The sequence below is a fragment of the Myodes glareolus genome, chromosome 19, assembly GCF_982192425.1.
Source record: "Myodes glareolus chromosome 19, mMyoGla1.1, whole genome shotgun sequence".
NCBI classification, from domain to species: domain Eukaryota; kingdom Metazoa; phylum Chordata; class Mammalia; order Rodentia; family Cricetidae; genus Myodes; species Myodes glareolus.
The window spans coordinates 45651918-45665172 of NC_142044.1; the positions used below are offsets into that span (position 1 = coordinate 45651918).

The 13255-nt window shown below is 48.5% G+C and overlaps 1 protein-coding gene across 5 annotated transcripts in view; it reads right to left on the reverse strand.

Moving 5' to 3' along the window:
* Nucleotides 1-2288: 2288 nt before the first annotated feature.
* Nucleotides 2289-13255, reverse strand: part of Pacsin2 (protein kinase C and casein kinase substrate in neurons 2) — a 102942-nt gene continuing 91975 nt past the window's right edge. For 4 of the 5 annotated variants that reach the window (XM_085678500.2, XM_048444999.3, XM_048444998.3 and 1 more), the window contains exons 6-11: nt 11213-11388; nt 10655-10775; nt 7553-7674; nt 5674-5796; nt 4990-5186; nt 2289-3779 (exon numbers count right to left, since the gene is read on the reverse strand). In XM_085678500.2, the coding sequence (XP_085534626.1) occupies nt 3667-3779; nt 4990-5186; nt 5674-5796; nt 7553-7674; nt 10655-10775; nt 11213-11388 (852 nt within the window). In that variant the 3' untranslated portion in view covers nt 2289-3666. The remainder of the gene's footprint in view (nt 3780-4989; nt 5187-5673; nt 5797-7552; nt 7675-10654; nt 10776-11212; nt 11389-13255) is intronic. The other variant, XM_085678502.2, reaches the window with a different exon arrangement.

Below are 13255 nucleotides of genomic sequence, written 5' to 3' on the forward strand. Positions count from 1 at the left end.
CGAGCCTGGTACTCAGGCTAGGCCATATTGAGCTCAGCCTGGTACAGCCTGCAGTGTTTTGTAACCATCTCTACCTTGGCTCTGGTTCTTTCCAATGTGGTTAATTTGGGTCTGGTTTCATCCTGGCCCCAGGGCCCTTCTGCCTCTTCCTACTAGAGGGAGGACAACACAGGTGGATGTGAGAAGTTGCTTCCCACCCATTTATATGGGTGACTAGGGTCCAGAAAGAGGCCTGTGTCTCCCTCCTATACGCATGTGGAAAATGGATGGGGAGGCATAGAACTGCCCTGTCTCCCAGAAAGCTCTGTGGTATGGGGACAATTGTCTATATTCTGTCAATTATGTTTTAAATAAACGCTGATTGGCTAGTAGCCAGGCAGGAAAACCACATAGGAAATAGAGGTGGGTCAATGAGAACAGGAGAATTCTGGGAAGAGGGAAGCTCCCTCTGCAGTCCTATCCAGACACAGAAGCAAGATGTGACTACCCTGCTGAAAAAGGTACTGAGCCATGCAGCTAACATATACTAGAATAATGGGCTAATATAAGTTATAAGAGTTAACAAGAAACCTGAGCTAATGAGTCAATCAGTTTAACTAATGTAGACCTCTGTGTGACTTCTTTGGGACTTAACGAATGCGGAAACTGGGCAGGACAGAAAACCTCAGACAACAGCTCTGGGCAAGGTCTTGTGCAACAGGGCAAAGGTGAGAGTGCTTGACCTATGAAGAGATAATGACGGTAAAATAGGAAGTTCAAAGAGCAGGTGCTACCCAGGGAGCCAGCCTGGCACCCAGTCATCCTAACTGATCACCCTTTACAGAAATGAGGTTCAGGTACTTGCCAGGGTCAAGGTATTGTCTGTCTGCAGCCCAGGTTGACCTCCTAATGGGAAAGTGGAGAGGGGAGAGAGGACTCAGGATGCATGGTACTGAAATTGGGGGGAAAATTGTAAGGACCAGAAGTGCTTTGCCTCATCTGCCTGTCTTACTATCTGGAGACTTCCAGAATCATCTATGACCAGGGACATTCTTGCCCCAGTGTAGGGCTGATTTGGCATCTTCCCAAGGGTACCCACTGGTTGTTTTATACTTGGGCTGTTGGAATCTAGTACACAGCAGGTACTCAATAAATGCTGGGTGTGTATATTCATGAATAACTACTTCGTGGATAAATGAGTCCATGTCCTTCCCCAGCAGGAGAGGCAACCTGATTTATATGCCGGGCTGTTTGTTGTGTCCATGAGCAAGTCTCACCTTCCTCTCATGTGGCCTGTTTTCCCCTGAACCATGAGGGACTTGGTAGGGTGTCCATGGGGTCCTTTACAAACCTTCTTTATCCATCCTTATGAGTTACGAGCAGTCCCCTCTAGGCTTGCCCTAATAGCCTAGCATAACCCAGTCACACAAGCTTCTTAGAGCAGGGTAGGCCAAGCCAAAGCTCATGGTCGCAAATAGCTGTTGTCAATCTGCAGAGACCTTTGAAGACCAGTGTTCTTGCTCTGGCTGTAGCAGAATCCAACTTAAGCCAGGTCACTGGACCATGATTATATTACAATAGGGAGGAGCAGGGCTGGGCAGATAATAGTTTTCTCGTTAGCTCCCATGGAGCTCCTGCCCAGGTAAGGTCTGGGGCTCCCTACATTCCCCCTAGAGTCAGCTTAGGGGCCCTAGTGCCCTTCAAGAGTAGTTAACAGCTCTGATCCAGTGCAGGGGCTATGGGAGGCCAAGGGGATCCCAACATGGGAGCTAGGGAATGGGCAGGCAAGAGTAGTGATGGGTCCTGGTCCTCAGCCTATGTGATCATAACCATAACAAGGACCTTCTATCTAGACTGGTCAGGGTTACCAAGTCCGGCTTTATTTCCTCAATTGATCCCAATAGAAGACAGGGTTCTTCGAGGTTCTCTGTGTACCTAGCACCAGCGGGGAAGGGACCTGCACTGATCACATTACACCCAGAGATCAGTTATTGGCAGAAAACAAAACAGTGGCACACAAGGGTCAACACATAGTAGGTACACACAGCTATGGGGAAGAGTGGTTGCTGGTCTTGTTCTGCTAGGTGAGGGGAGAGAGTGGCACCAGGACTGGCACCTCCACACGGGTGCCCAAGGTGCCTCAAGTCCTCAGTCTCTGGTGGCAGGAACACTGAGACATGGCCCTGAGAAGGGGTCCTGTGTACTCGATCTTGCCCAATTCCAGTTGGTAAAACCCAAAGGAGACAGATCTCGTCTATCAGCTGTGTGAACATGAGGGTGGATACAAAGCAAAGGGCCTGTCAAACGCACAAGATCAACTGTTTATTGATTTTTTGTTGTTGTTGTTGTTGTTGTTCTAAAATACTATACATTTAAAGGAATTTCTAAAAGTTAAGGACTATAGCTTAGGAACAAGGATTTCTGCTGATAAGCTGTCATGACACACAGCCACAGTGCGATAGGGCACTCACGGCAACACTGAAGACACATAAGTTGCTGATGTGCAACACTGCCCACTGTCTGAGCTAACAAAATAAAGGCCCTCCCTGAGCTTATCCCTGGGGCTCAGGACAGTCCCACTGGACTTGAGAATAAGGGTACCCACAGGGATGTGTGCTGGGGGTAGAACCCTCTCTCCAGTGAGTGGCACAGAGCCTGTGATGACTGTAAAGACCTAGGAGCTGGAGCTCTGGCCAGTGAGAATTAGTCTTCTCAGCAGCCTCCATTCAGAGGCCAGAGCCACATCTTAACTGCAAGGAGGCTGTCGGCCAGCCATGCCTGTGCCTCAATGTCATGGGCTTCAAGCAGTTGACAATATCTGCTGTCAGAAGCCACTAACTCTCATTTCAACAGTAGGTAAATTTTATAGATCCTCTGATATCAAATAATATACAAGATATACATCAAGACATGAGTCTAATGTAAAGCATCTTAATCTATAGATGCAGCTGCTCTGAAAAGTTAGTCTTCTTTTAACTTTCCAAATCACTAATAAACTGCTAACTTGAAAAACTGAAGCAAGAATACAGTGAAAGTAATTTCTAAATATGGTGATGCTGGGGAATGCTGCATAACACTACCCCTAGAACTGGCACCGCCATTGAACCCCTGATGCAGCAACCCCACATCTGGACAATGCAGAGAAATGAAGACACCTTACATGGAGAACATCTCAGATCAATCTAGGCCATAATTTACGTGACTGGAAGAGCATATAAAAAGTATAACTGTACATTGCCTTTAAATTAAAACCTCAAACTCTTTACTCAGAAAATGGCGTTGAAGTCTGTTCACTGAACTTGCAGAGAAAACAATCAGTGGAACAAGAATCAGTGTGATCCATCATTGACTCAAAAGAGGCAAGGGCAAGAAGGTGCAGATCCATGATACAGAGAGCTGGTAGGGATAGGGAGGGGCTTGGCTTTTGCTGTTGGACCATGCCTTCCTGTGCCTAGATCTGCCCAGATGTGCTTGAAAAGGGGCCAAGTCCCCAGTGAAATCACCAGCTCATCTGCCTTCAAACCACACCAGGAAGCCAAGAACAACAGAACCATCATCTTTTGCAGGTGGAGTGGATGCCTACATGGCTGCTGGGGGTGCTAGAGGTATCACTGCACAGGTCAAGGCTAACGGAGCTCCTGAATTGCCCACTTCTGTCTCTCCGCCAGCCTGTCCATGCATGGCCTATCACTGGATCGCCTCGACGTAGTTGGCTGGGTAGAGGCCAACTTGGCCGCTGTCCAAGCGTCCCTTGCACCAACCCTGTTCATCCTCATCCTCTATCTTGGTCAGCTCATCTCCTGCAAGACAAAAAGAGGGTATCCTTAGTGACAGGGTGGGTGACACTGACCACAGAGTTACCTATGCATCCAAATCCTGTGTGGATATAGAACATGCTTCTAGAAGAATCCTCAGAGGTTCTCCAGGGCAGAGGGACAGGGAGCCTCCCGAAGATGGGACAAGACCGTGGATATTTCCCTACTAAACTGTATTCATTGCTTTTTCCCCAGAGACCACTGTGATCTGAAAATGGCAGCTCTCAAAGTAATCCTGCAGCAACTAGCAGTCCAGGTGGTAATAGCACCAGCCTTGCACCTATCCTGTGTGCTCCAGGCTGCCTTGCTTAGCAACATGTCCCCATGTTTTCATTTTGTGTGGTGGTTCAAGGTGTCCTCTGACCCTCTGAGGTTCTGCTTCCTGAGCTACTGCTGGCCTGGCAGAGTCCTGGATCTTCTCCCTAGACACTTCCATCTGCAGATGAAGACACCACCGAGGCCTGAGTGCTAACACGCAAGGTGCCCAGAATGCAGAAAGCATGAGTGAAGGGCAAACTGTCTTGGCTCACAGTGAGGATACAGGCAAGGGGTAAAAAGATTAGCACAGCAAAGTCTACAGGACCGAAGAGGATAAATGGGAGGACTAGTAGGGAGCATGAGATACTCAAGCTACACAGCTAAGAGGAGGGACAGAGTCTGGATCAGCGATACCATTCTGACTAGCCCCCAAAGGTTTTGAAGGACACACTTAAGCCACTATTGTCCTTTCTTATAATCTTGCTTCTAATGACAGGCTAAATTGCAAGCATGGCTTCTTGCAAGAAGTTTCTGCCTAGAAAACCAGAGACAAAGAGCTATCAATGAGGTAAGCATCCAAGAGGGACTGTGGCTATAGTTTGTTGGCTTTGATCGTTAACCCTCTGCCACAGCAAAGAGACAACCACATAAACATCAGAACACAGAGATCTTAATATAATTAACAGTACACAGATACCTATAAAATCAGAGGTAGTAACTAATAGCCAGCAGACAGTGAAGGGCAATGGCTAACAAAGCACAAGTCAGACGGCCTTCAACTGGCCCCAACGTGAACACACTGTTGGGACAAGGGACATGTGAAGACCTGGCAGGGGGAAGGTACTGGAGTTAAGATCCACATATGAAACTAGAAGAAACTTTACAAGACTTGAAGAACAAAAGACACCCAGGGTGGGTACCTGGGAAGGTCACCTACCAGCCTTGAAGCTCAGCTCATCGTGTTCCTGCCCCTCATAGTCATAGAGGGCCCGAACTCGCACTTCTGTTCCTGAGGTAGTATCCTCGTCAAACGGGTTAGAGTCCCCGTTGGCATCCGTGGATGAGAAAGGGTTGTTGGACTCATCGTCAGACCAGTCAGTAGGGTAATTCTGAGTCTTCTCATAGCTGCTGACACTGCAACACAGAGCACGCACAGGACTGAGAGAGGATGTGAGGTTCCCACCCAGAGTTCCTGCCCCAATGGCAGGTACAGCCAGGCCCCTGAGCCTTCATGCCATCCACACTCATCCTGGGCCCCAGAGAAGCTGAGGAGCTGCCAAAACCCCAGAGTAATGCCTGCAGGTAGACCTCACCCCCTTCAGCAGGTTCCCAGGCTTAGACTGCCTGTCTGTCTTCCTGTAGTAGTGCTGCTCAGGCTTAAAGGGTTAACAAAGGACAGAGGAAAAGCAACCAAAGAGTGTTAGCTGTGCCCTCCCAGAGAGGTGGAGAGGCCTGACTGTCCCAGCAGGCCTGGAATGCAGAGGGCAGGTGCCCAGGTCCTGCAGGACTCATGCATTGCTGAAGTGCTGAGGGGTGAGACCCCAAGAGACCCCTGGATAGAAGAGAAAGGAGACACACAGAAAGCGAGGTGGAAGCCAGAGCGAAGTGTGTGTTCACCAACTTTTTGGCCTTAATGTCCTCCTTCTCACTGACGGTGCTGCCCGTGTCGTCCTCATCCTCGAAGGGGTTGTAGCTGGGCTGTAACTGCGTGGACTGGGCAGGGTTGCTCGGGACACTAAGGTTGCTATGGGGGAGAAAGAGAGCTTTCATGGATCACAGTGTGGGGCCCACTGAGGGCCCTGGTGACTCCAGCTGCAGAAGACAGTGACAGACTCTCTAGAGTTATAGCAGCTCCTCCCTAATCTGATAAGGAAGATGCTGTGTGACTAACAGATTATTTTAGTAGGACGTGTGGCTATATTTCGATGTTATCACTATACTGCGATCATCTATAAGTCTTCCACAGGTACACAAGTACTTCCGGGCTCAGGGTTTCTCCACAGTCTTCTAACCCCTCATTCCCACATAGGGTTTAGTCAGTGGGAAAAATTGATGGAGGAGCTCCTAGGAAGCAGTAGCCCTAGAAGGATTGTATTCATGGGGTAGTGGCCTCCCCAGCTCTCCAGTGCTCCTGTTAACTACTAACTAGGCCAATGGCAGCTCCCCGGTGCTCGAGTTTCCACAGTCAATACTAAACTTTGCAGCACACAAGGCCCTCTAGTGCTCTGGTGTCAAACCTTCCTTGTAACTTTGCCAACTATCTCCCAGTTTAGTGTTAACCAGAGAGACACTAGATGCTAGGGAGCGGGCTGTAGGGGCTGCAGAGTGTAGAGCACTATCAGGGAGCCATTTCAAGAAAAACGTAGAGTCACCCTGGGCTGACGTACTGGGTCCCTCAACTACAACTGCCACCCACACCAGTGGCCAGGGCTTTGGGCAGCATTAAAACTGGGCAGCTACCACCCCAGAGCCACCACGGGACAGTGGAAAACCCCTCAGATGCCAGAGTGACCTTGGCTGGCAGTGTGCTAGATACCACCAGACCTCTCTGCCCTCCTGGGCTCCTCGCTCTAGCTGATTTTTCTGAGGGACTTGGTGCTGTGCACTGAACTAGTGCATTCTCCATAGGATCTCCTCTGAGTCCCAGTTCCTTCCTTCCTACCCACAGCACCGAGTACACTGGAGAAAATGGCTTGGTTCTGAGGCTGAGCCCTCAAGATAGAGCTCTCTCACAGACCCCAAACACAGCAGCTGAGCAGGGCCTGCCATATGTGACTAGGGAGCTTGGGAGGGTAGTGTGCTTAGTGCCTTAGTTATACCCCAAGCCTACTAATTAAACCTGAGCTATGGTGATGATTACCTAAGCACAGCACAGAGGCCTCTAGCCAAGTCCTACAGCACACACTTTGCAGAATGTTCTAACAACAATAGTTGGTACTCCTTCTATCCACAAGTCTTTTTAGACAGAAGTCAGAGTTTTCTGTCTTGAGGACAAGGGAGTTCAGGTGCTGGAACTGAACCCAGGGCCTTTACTTGCCTGACAAATGATCTGCTGCTAAGTTACACCCCAAGCCTATTCAGAAATAACTATCACTAAGCAAGGGGACATGTGACCACTCCCCATTGTCCTGCATCTACTGGCATCTGAATACAGAAGTCCCAACAGGATGAAGCCACTGGCATCATGTCTCTATCTGCTGATTCCATCCAGGGCTGCACCATGGAGATGAAAACAAGCAGTTAACACTGGCATCTCCCTTAAATAGGACAGGCACAATGAGCAAAAGGCATTCTCTAGATCTTTCAGGAACTCCAGCAGCGAGCAGAAAGAGAATCAAGAGACACTTCACCCAGAGCTCAGAGTTCCCAGAATATTTGTTCTTGGGGTCTCCGTCCCATGTGGAATCATCCAAGTGTTCAAGCTGGTGGCATCCCAGAACCAGCGGATCCTCACTCCTGACCAGATGGTCAGATGGACTGGAGCTGTGCCTGGCGCTCACCTTTCAGGCTTGTTCTGCCCAGACTGGTCCCCTGTCTGGTTGATTCCCATTAGGGTGACACCATCAGCAGCCTTCTTCTTCTCTCTTCGGCTGAGAGTTCGATTCAGATCTGCAGACCACTCCTAGACAAGCAGCAGGCCACGGGAAAGAAATGGGAGGCTCATTTCTGGGAAAGCATAGTGGTCCAAAATATCTGCTCAGACAGCAGCTGCCCACCTTGCGCTATTAGTAACATTCAGTCTGTGGCCTCTGCTCTCCTGTTTCCCAGCAAAGGTCAAACTGCCTCTTGGGCCTAAAGGATATGAAAGTCAGTACCCATTTAACCACAGAACCCTGACAGGAAATAACAGACTTTCTAGGACATGACAGTGACAACAGAACCAGGTCTGAGGCTAGGGAGGTAGTTCAGTAGTAGAGTGCCTGCCTAGCATACAGGTAATCCGTATGGTCATGGATTCTATCCCTAGCAACACACACACACACCGCTGAAACACGCAATCATGGCTGATAATGCTTACTGTCCTGAAGAGCCTTCTAATCCATTCCCTACTCACCATGGCTCTTAGGCGCTATCACCCCGGTCCCATGCCATGGGCTCTGGGGGACTTGAGCCTCTCATGTAGGCAAGCCAACCCTGTGGGGAGCCTGAATGAGGCACACAGCTTAGTCTTTGAGGATCAAGGATATTTTCCATTTATGCTCTAAACTCTAGGTCACAGGGTTGACAGCTCTCTGAAGGGTCCTGAGAATGCCTGCCACATAGGAAACTGAAGCCAGAACTAAAAATAAAACCAGAGGCTAGGTGGCTATGGCATAGCAAATGAGACTGACAGGTGGGCACTGAATGTTCAGGTCTCCAAAGGGGACCTTTAATCACCTTTAATAAGAGTGGCGTGCTGGCAGCTTGCAGTGAACAGAGGGTTCATGTCCCCACAGGTTTTCTGTTTTCCTAACAAGGGACTTTCACCAACTGTTGAAACATATAGGTGAAAAGGGGGCTAGGTCTTGATTTTCCAGAATAATCTCGTGGATTTATGCACTTAATGATTTCTCCTTACCTCCCGTCTCCATTTATCAAACAAGTGTAATTATAACCCAGTGAGATGGCTGATCAGGTAAAAGAGAAAAGTATTTGCCTTGAAAGAGTGACAACTCAATTTCTATCTCCAAAGACCATGTAAAGATGAAAGGGGAAAAAAAAAACCAACTCTACAAAGTTAACTTTGTGGCACTCTGGTGTGCCTCCCTCCCCCGTCACCACACACACACTTTAAATTTAAAATTTTAAATCCAATTTGCCTTAGGGTACAGCTTTGTTCCATCTTACAAAATATCAAGGTCACAGGGCATTTTAGCTACATTAAACCAAGCTTTTGATTTGTCAGGTGGGAAAATAAAGAGGTCAAGAGAGATTAAGGTCCACAGAGTGGATCATAGCCTTGGGCCACTGACCTCAATCCAAGTCACCTTATCTATTAATGAGTGTACTGATAGAAATAGTGGGATAATCTCTAGTTCCCCAAGTGACCTCTGAATATGAGTGGACTCTCACAAGGCAGCTCTTGGGGACTGGTGGGATCAGTGCCACAACCTTTGGAAGAAAGGACTAATGTCACCCTCTCTGCCCATAGAACTCAGGTCTCTACGGACAAGCAATTAAGTGGGCTGACTACATGAAGCAGGGAGCTTGGCAATCTATAAATTAATCATAAAACAGAAACTTACTTCATCCTTGTGGCATGAAAAACGAAAACAACTTCATTAGAGACAGTCAGAGACAACCCGACAACAACTATCACTGTGAATACAAGGAGCACAGGAGGGCTGGTTCCCTGGCCAGAGACCACAGAGTAGTCCACAGACTCTGGCCAGGGTACTCTCTCCAGGAGGACAATTAGCCCCATCTTCCTCACTGTTGCCCTCTTTGAAATAGTAGCCACCCTGAAAGGAGCAGGAGAGTATCACATACAATAGTGTCCGGCGCCACTCTAGAGCAACAGCAGACTGGACGCTGAGTACAAGCCATGCCTCAGGTACCACTCAGCACACTTCTTCCCAGGGCTGCGCCACTAGAAGAGCTGTTTCCTCTATGGCCACGTCTACTAGAAAAGGTCCTGGACTCAAGTGTCTCCTAGAGACCTGCACAGTCTGCAGCCTCTTGTCCAGTAGACAGATGCAGGGGACACAATTTGGAGAAGTCATATGAAATTCTAAAAAAAATGGAAGTGTGGGGGTGAGGACAAATACTGGTCAAAAAGGGCTGAGGAACTTGCAGGGAGCCCAGGTCTATGTGATAATCCAACACAGATCAGGTTATGACTTTGAATAACCCCAGGTTGCTATTCATACTTTAACAGGAAAAAACTAAGCCACACAAAGGGGTAGTTGCTTGCCCAAGTCCCACTGCTGCTAAGGGGTAAGGACAGATGCAGTCTAGGCTGTGGCTACTATCAGGCCAGAGAAGCCATAGCCACGCTAGAGGCATGTGCCCAGCTTGGAAGACTCTTACTAGCAGTTGCAAGGTCGGGGCTCATACCACACCAAGTGAATGAGGAGAGAATGCCTTCCTTCAGAGAACATGTCTGGAGGAGCTTCTGGCCACTTTTACACAGCTGTCAGGGAGCTGAGTGGGCCTGGTGATCAAATCCTAGCCTAAAGATACACAGGCCTTTGGATTTTGTAACATAAAGATACTACAGCACTAAGGCCCACAAAATGGGAGGACAAGCAAACTAACTTTGAGAAAAGCTTTGTGGATTTACAGCCTAAGGCAGGAAAAAGCCACCAGAAAACAGATAAGGAGAAAACTTCACTGATACTGGCAGCACCTGTGGCCCAACATTAGGCCTGAGGGACAGACTGGGCACTTCAGTTCCTGGATACCTTGGCTGGGGGGTAAACACAAGTTTTTGTCTGGGACAAGAGGGGATGCCAATGGTGAGTGACAGCAGCTGAGGACTTCAGATACAGCACTGGGACACTAGACACTGCCCCAAGCAGGACTACTGCATAGACAAAGTAGGAAGTGAGAGCAACAGCCAAAGCTCAAAGAGCGGTCACTTCCCAGATGGGCAGAGTTACAGGCATACAAAACCTCCTTACCTCAAACTGTGGCCAGTTCATGGCCATGCCTGGCCCATGGTTGGCTCGGAACCACCTCAGATCCTCTACTGCATCAGCTGCTTTGATGTTCTGTTCCAGCTCTCGGTAAATGGTTTTATAGCTAAATCAGAGACAGAAAGGCAGCTCTACAAAAGGCAGGACCCAGCCATCATTCCTCACAGCCACAGCAGGCCCTGTAGCCTGCATGGTGGTCTCTGCAGTCTGCACAAATCTGTTTCCCAGACACAGGAATGCCATTCCCGGGCCGTCACATGTACAGATGCAGACACCATCCTCCAGAACCTGGGACCCACAAACAAGTAAGTTTCACACCAAACCAGGTGGCACACTGAGACTTGTCCTGCATCGGATCCTGGGACTGCTGTGTGGGTGGCAACTGTGCAGTCTCACTGGCTCAGGTCATGTTGAGGAAGAAGCCATTAGAGAAGAATGTCAGAATGTCCCCCAAGGCTGCCATGCAACACCTGAGTCTATTCAATACCAGCCTCCCTGTGTCTCACATGGATGGAATTTTTTTTTTTCCTCAGGGAAACTTACCTAGACACATTGGACAAGTCCAGGTGCTTCTGAACCTCCAGTAGAACCTCCCGGAAGAAGCGCAGGCGCTTCTCTTCAAACTGCTGGCACTGCTCGAACACCTGCTCCATGTTCTCCATGTACTGAGGTGTGGTCTGATCAAGCTCTTTCAGGGCCTTCTCATATTTGTCCTTGGTCTACGTTGAAATTGGCATAGACAGAGGTTTGCTTCCATCTCACCTCTGTTTAACCAACATGCCCCGTTGCTTCTCAGGCCTCCCCAGATTCCAAAAGTGAAAGCAGGAGTTCTGGAGCCTAGCATTCTCCATCCAGTGAAGTCCCTGTTATTCTCCATGGCTAGTCACTCTCTCTAAGCCTGCTCTGCCTCTCACTGGAGCCAAGTCCAAACAGGTAGATATGGGTGAGAGATGGTCAAACCAACATTCAGACGGGATACTGACTACCTTATAAAGGCTCTAACGTCATCAAAAAACTTCACACCTGAATGGATTATTGGGAGGCAGGGCCCAGTTTGAAGAAGTAAGTCTCAGAGATCATGTGTCTGATGAAGCTGTCTTGTCTCTCGATCCTTCCTTTTTGTGCTGTTTCTGCCTGCCAGAGGTAGCAGCCTTCTCTACCACATGCTCCCACTGTCATGGTGCTCTTATTTGCCCCTAGAAAGTACAGAACAACAAAGCCAGGTAGCCCTTCCTAAAGCCTCTGAGACTGAATAAACATAAACTGTTCCTCCTTCAAGTTGTTTCTCATGTATTACACAGAGTGACAAGAACTACCTGAGTGGTAGCCTGTGTGTGCTGCTGACGGATACTTTCCAGGATGAAGTGAGGGATTAGAGTCTAATCACTGATTTGTCACAAGGTTTTACATCATGAGGCTATGAGAGCTGAAGACAGTTATTGGTCTGCCTGAAACTACTTTTACTCTACATAAATGCAAAACACTCTTTCAGGGAAACACCCAGGGCACTGGAACAACTTCCCTGTCTTCTTACATTGGGCAACAAATCTACTTCATCTACCCCAGGACTCAGACACCCCTTTCTGTACGTTCTAAGGAGACTACTCTTCTGGAAACTTTTGTTGACCTCCTGAGGCAGGTTCCACCCACATTTGGGCCCCATTCCCATTTCTGCCCATCTCTTGGCATCTGGTTCCTTGCTCTTTTATGAACTTAAATATGGTCAAGCTGGGTCCTCTGTAAGGAAAGGAAAGATCACTTATGCAAGAACATAGTTCCACAGACCTTCTGGCTACACCCTGACATCTTTAGCACTATCCTGTGCTCTAAAAACTGGAAGCACTGTGTAGGAGCCCTGGATCACAAACCCTCACTCAGCACTGAGGAGCAGGAGCCTTCAAAGCACAAAGCTTCTAGAAGCCTTTGAAGAATCACAGACATTCCTCTTACTGCATTCCCCTCTTACCACTTGATTATACTGAGGCTATGTCCTGTCTACAACATTAAGCAGGGACCAAGCAGGGTCATCACTATTGAGAAAATCCACTAGCAGAGATGTACAAAGTCCCCAATGGCCCCTCAGAAATGCTGTACCCCTGATGTGATCCTCCTCTCCGATGAACACTGCAAGATACATTTCCTGCCTAGCCAGGAAGGAAGTCTGTGAGAAACAGCTGTTGCTAGCTGGCATCCCCTCTAGCATTCTAGGGCTACAAGGATCACTCAGGCTCTGAGATCACTGGCAGACCACCTAGGGAGGGTAAATTCCAAAAGGGAAGTCACTATAAGTGTCTGTCTCCTTAACTGACATTTTAAGTTAGACCTCTCGTACTCTAGGTCTGTTCTGAGAAAGCACTGCACTGCGCAGAAGTACCTACCTCTGTATCGTGAAAAACAACAAGGCTTCTCTCCTTCCTTTACACAGAAAGACAGACACGCGCACATGCACGCATGTGCTTTACTTTTCTTCTAAACACCTTCCTAGGCAGCAGATTCCCTGTGATCCTAACAAGGACTTTAAGCATTTCCCAGGCCTTATGTTTCTTGAGTTCAAGTACCCACTCCATGGAGGTGTAGATCTCTCAC